Below are 3,995 nucleotides of genomic sequence, written 5' to 3' on the forward strand. Positions count from 1 at the left end.
TATTTATGAAGCACACATCACATTTGTCTCTCTTCAGGCCCCCGGCTTGTGAACGTGACCAACGCCAGCGAGACCTCCACACTGATGGTGGATCCCGCGGTCAAAGCGATCAGTGCCAACTCCACCAACGCCATGCCCAGGACTGCGTCTGATGCCAGCAAAGTGACCAGTCGAGGCCCTGGTCTCAGCAAAGCCTACGTGGGCCAGAAAGCCAGCTTCTCTGTGGACTGCAGCAAAGCAGGTGAGCACCAAAGCCCAAAGCAGAGACGTCAGTAAAAGCATCTTGAATAATTGATGCGAAAAATTTCCTCAGTAATCCGACAGTTCTGAACCAGAAAGCGGTTTCGTTTCCTCGCTGATGGCTGATAATTTATTAATCTGCACGCAACGCTGTGCTTTTTCTGGTTACGAGTTAAATCTCTTGCTCTATTCAGTCATGTTTACGTGCCGTATTTCAAGATTTCCTGGAAGAACATCTCTGGAAAACTTCAAAAGCTTTCATTGGTCTGAAATCACATTTTATATGATCCCTAATTTCAGGGTTTCTGGGCTGTTTTTAGTAATACTTTTAATCTGGGATTGTTTTCGTTTATCCTTTCTCCCTTTTTTTTGGCATGGATGTTAAACTAAAACGTACCGCAGTTTTTTATCTCCAAAAAAAACTGAAAAGTTCATCCTAGTGTCTCCAGATGGGACGAAGTGATGAAAGCGATCTGCAAATTCTTAGTGAGATCAGACATGAGCAGTTCTACATCATGTTGCATTAGAGAGTCCATTTTGTCCGTTTAGGTTTTTTTTGAAGAAGTAGCGCTAAATCCTAAATGATGTGAAATGTGTGTATTTGTGCGTGTTAGGTAAGAACATGCTGCTGGTAGGAGTTCTCGGACCTCAGACCCCGTGCGAGGAGATCATGGTGAAGCACATGGGCAGCATGCAGTATAACGTCAGCTACATGCTGAAGGAGCGCGGAAACTACGTCCTGGCGGTCAAGTGGGGTGAGGAACACATCCCGGGCTCTCCGTTCCACATCACTGTGCCTTAAATCTCACGCATCACGGGGAGCAATGGAAACCTGGCCAAACCTTTAATTACGCCCCAGATGGATGACACACTTGCACTTGGTTTTGTATTTTGTACATGGTGGACTGTTGCTACCTTAAGTTTGCAAGTCTTTTGCGATCGATTTGTTGTTTTTTAGAAAAAAGAAAACCACTGAGTTTCTCAACACCTTCCTGGGGCACAAATTTACAAAAAAAAAAAAAAAAAAAGAAAACGTAGATGTATGAATCAGGTGTCAGTTTTGAAGAGTCTCCATTCCTTTGAAATCTTATCTTACTACTGATGCTGTTTTGTCTGTTCGTATTTCCATGATTTTTTTGATTCTCGTACCTGCTGCGTATCTTGGACTACTGCGATCGTTTACATTGTTTGTTCACGAATCGAACGAGGCTTTGTGGAGTTATCGAACGAACCACTTTTCCCCCCATTCTTCTTCCATCTGTAATCCGTCCGAGTTGGAATGCATCGTCCTAATATCCGAACTGTAACCGATTTAATCTAATAGCCGGCTAATAGCGAAATGATTGGCAAGCGCATGAAGAATGCATGTAGTCCATCTTTCTTTTTTTTTTTTTTTCCTTATTCGTTTGCAGCGATCTTTTAGCCCTTCATTTTTTTTTTTTTTTTTTTTTTTTTTACAAAGCGTATAAATTGAAACGTCCACTCTGTCTCCAAAAAAACCACGCACCGTATATTCTGCCTGGCCCTTCGCTAGAGGAGATCGGAGAGAATTTCCGGTGACGGATTTACAAGGGTATTTTCATGTATTACTGGTATTTGTCTTATCTTAACTAGTTTTGATAAGGTAATAAAGTATTTTTTTCTTAAAGTTTTAAAAAAAAAAAAAAAAAAAAAAGCAAGCAGAAAGGGCTATGCTATTATTGTCCTCATAGTCCCCGGGGTGCCTTAATGTGAAATGATGTACATTTTGGAAATTGAAAAACAAACTGGAATAAAGATTGAAAAGAAGAGGTCTTGTGTGATTACGCAACAGTGTGACGTGATTAAACGCTGCCCTTGTATCCACAGGCGACCGGTAACCATTTCTAAGGTGACTCTTTCAGGCGCCATTGTGATGAATGTAGACTCACACCAGCTGCATACGAGAGGCCACCTAGTCCCTTCTGGGTCTGGCTTGGGGGATTGACAAAAAAAAAACATAATATATTCTTTCAAATCTTCCTACATGAATCATTTTTAGCTGAAAATTTCCTCTCCGCTTGGCAGGAACCCAAGGCTGGAGATATTGAGGTAAGCCCTTTTGCTTGAGGATTGCTTGCTATAACTGAGCGAGGCTAAATACAGAAAGCTTTGTGCTGTGCTGTTCTGTGCCATGACTCTGTTTCCCTGCAACACCCACCGTGCACTTCTAATCGAAATTGCTGTGCGCAGCACAAACCTTCCATTCAAGCGGATCCCTGTTGCGTTTAAAGTGCTTCCTGGCTTGAAGTGTGCCTATTTTCTGATCCGCTTTAATCAGGAGCCGTTGTCATTTCCTGTCATTTTGGCGTATTGAGGTTTTTATTCATGGTCCGTTTTTGAAACCTGGGCTAAATAAGATTAGGCTTTGACCTTTAGAGAATGACACTGCCATCATTTGGGCTAATGTGAGAACTGCATTACCTCACAGAGAACCTGTCTCCGTGACTCCAAAACGATTTTTCCTTCTATTTTTGTTTATATCATATCTCTCTCTAACTCGACCCTTTCTACTTAAAGGGATACGAACAGTCTCCGTTCCTGCGTTCAGGGTTGGATCTAATTTGTTTCCGTCAGCACTTCTTCTTTTCTTTTTTTTTTTGTCGTCGCCCTTTTCTGCATGCTCAGTTTACCCTCTCCTGCTGAGGATCTGCCCTCTGATTGGGTGACCGGAGGTGAGGCACGGATAACAAACAGCTCTTGGGTTTCCCTTTAACCTAGAGTGAGAGTCTCAGTTCAGTGCACATTAACTCCAGCCTGAGGAATGAGGTCCTTACTGACAACCCAGAACCAGAACAGCTACCGTGAGCTGATTATGAAGGAGGCGTACACGCGGCTCAACTGGAAGATGAAATACGGCAAGGATTATCCCATCAGATTCGCCTCGCGCAAATCCAAGAATCCGACAGCTGCCCCTAAACTCACTCTGCCCCCTGTAGTCAAAGCTCCAGAGAAGAAGACGACGATGATGAAGAAGAAGGAGGAGGAAGCTTCAGTGCTACTCAGTGAAGCTCCTTTGATGAGACCGGTCAGTCCTCAATCCAGAGACACTCTTTATAATGGTTTATCTAAAGAGGGCAAAGGACGCAGCCAGTACCTGAAGAGACGCACGCAGAAGATGCCCGAAGAAAGGTTCGACTACCCGCTGTTGTCCTCGTGGGAGTACGGATGGAGATTAGGTAACTTATTTGAGTTTGTTTTTGGGATCATGATGTAAAAATGAATGCTAAAACCTTGGGGGTCTGTGTTTACAGGTGATTATGGACACGACTACAAATCGCCAGTCAATGGAAGATCGGCCGTCGTCAGGAGCACTTTCTATGCCAGGAATGGTATTTTTAATATCCCCTCTTCAACCGATCACCTCGGGTGACCGACTTTCCCGGAAACGCCTGGAATTATCGCCACGGAAATGAGCATTATCGACTGAAATTTCCACACAATTTCTATCAGGCATTTCTACTTCCTTATGCAAAATGTTAGCTGGATTACATTAGAAAAAAAAAAATAAACGACACTAAACTTTTGTTTCAGATGTTTTATAATGATGATGATACCATACTGTGCTTTCTTCTTTTCTCTAGTGAAGGTCGATCTATTCACATGCCTTTAAGTAGGGATTAAATTAGTGGCAGATGAAAGCTCCGAAAACACAAGGTTTCCTAGCAATCAGTAAACAAACGCCCTGGATTGTGTTCGTTTATAATTAACATGCGTTGAGGTTGCCTTTCTTGGAG

The 3,995-nt window shown here is 42.9% G+C and overlaps 2 protein-coding genes across 5 annotated transcripts in view; both read left to right on the plus strand.

Annotated features, from left to right (window-relative positions):
* Nucleotides 1-1,273, plus strand: part of flnbl (filamin B, like) — a 68,897-nt gene extending 67,624 nt beyond the window's left edge. For all 4 annotated transcript variants that reach the window (XM_058373759.1, XM_058373757.1, XM_058373758.1 and 1 more), the window contains 2 exons: nt 38-241; nt 855-1,273. In XM_058373759.1, the coding sequence (XP_058229742.1) occupies nt 38-241; nt 855-1,042 (392 nt within the window). In that variant the 3' untranslated portion in view covers nt 1,043-1,273. The remainder of the gene's footprint in view (nt 1-37; nt 242-854) is intronic.
* Nucleotides 1,274-1,842: 569 nt separating this feature from the next.
* On the plus strand, nt 1,843-3,784 carry LOC131342655 (protein ATP6V1FNB). Its single transcript, XM_058373766.1, has 2 exons — nt 1,843-3,437; nt 3,513-3,784. The coding sequence occupies exons 1-2, from the start codon at nt 3,023-3,025 to the stop codon at nt 3,629-3,631; spliced, it is 534 nt and encodes a 177-aa protein (XP_058229749.1). The 5' UTR covers nt 1,843-3,022; the 3' UTR covers nt 3,632-3,784.
* Nucleotides 3,785-3,995: the final 211 nt, after the last annotated feature.

This window comes from Hemibagrus wyckioides, linkage group LG21 (assembly GCF_019097595.1).
Source record: "Hemibagrus wyckioides isolate EC202008001 linkage group LG21, SWU_Hwy_1.0, whole genome shotgun sequence".
Lineage (NCBI taxonomy): Eukaryota > Metazoa > Chordata > Actinopteri > Siluriformes > Bagridae > Hemibagrus > Hemibagrus wyckioides.

Bases quoted from the DNA above. Each gene is read 5' to 3' on its own strand.
- LOC131342655 (XM_058373766.1), top strand. From the start codon at position 3,023: ATGAGGTCCTTACTGACAACCCAGAACCAGAACAGCTACCGTGAGCTG. The intron at 3,438-3,512 runs GTAACTTATTTG...CTGTGTTTACAG, and splicing joins GGAGTACGGATGGAGATTAG to GTGATTATGGACACGACTAC.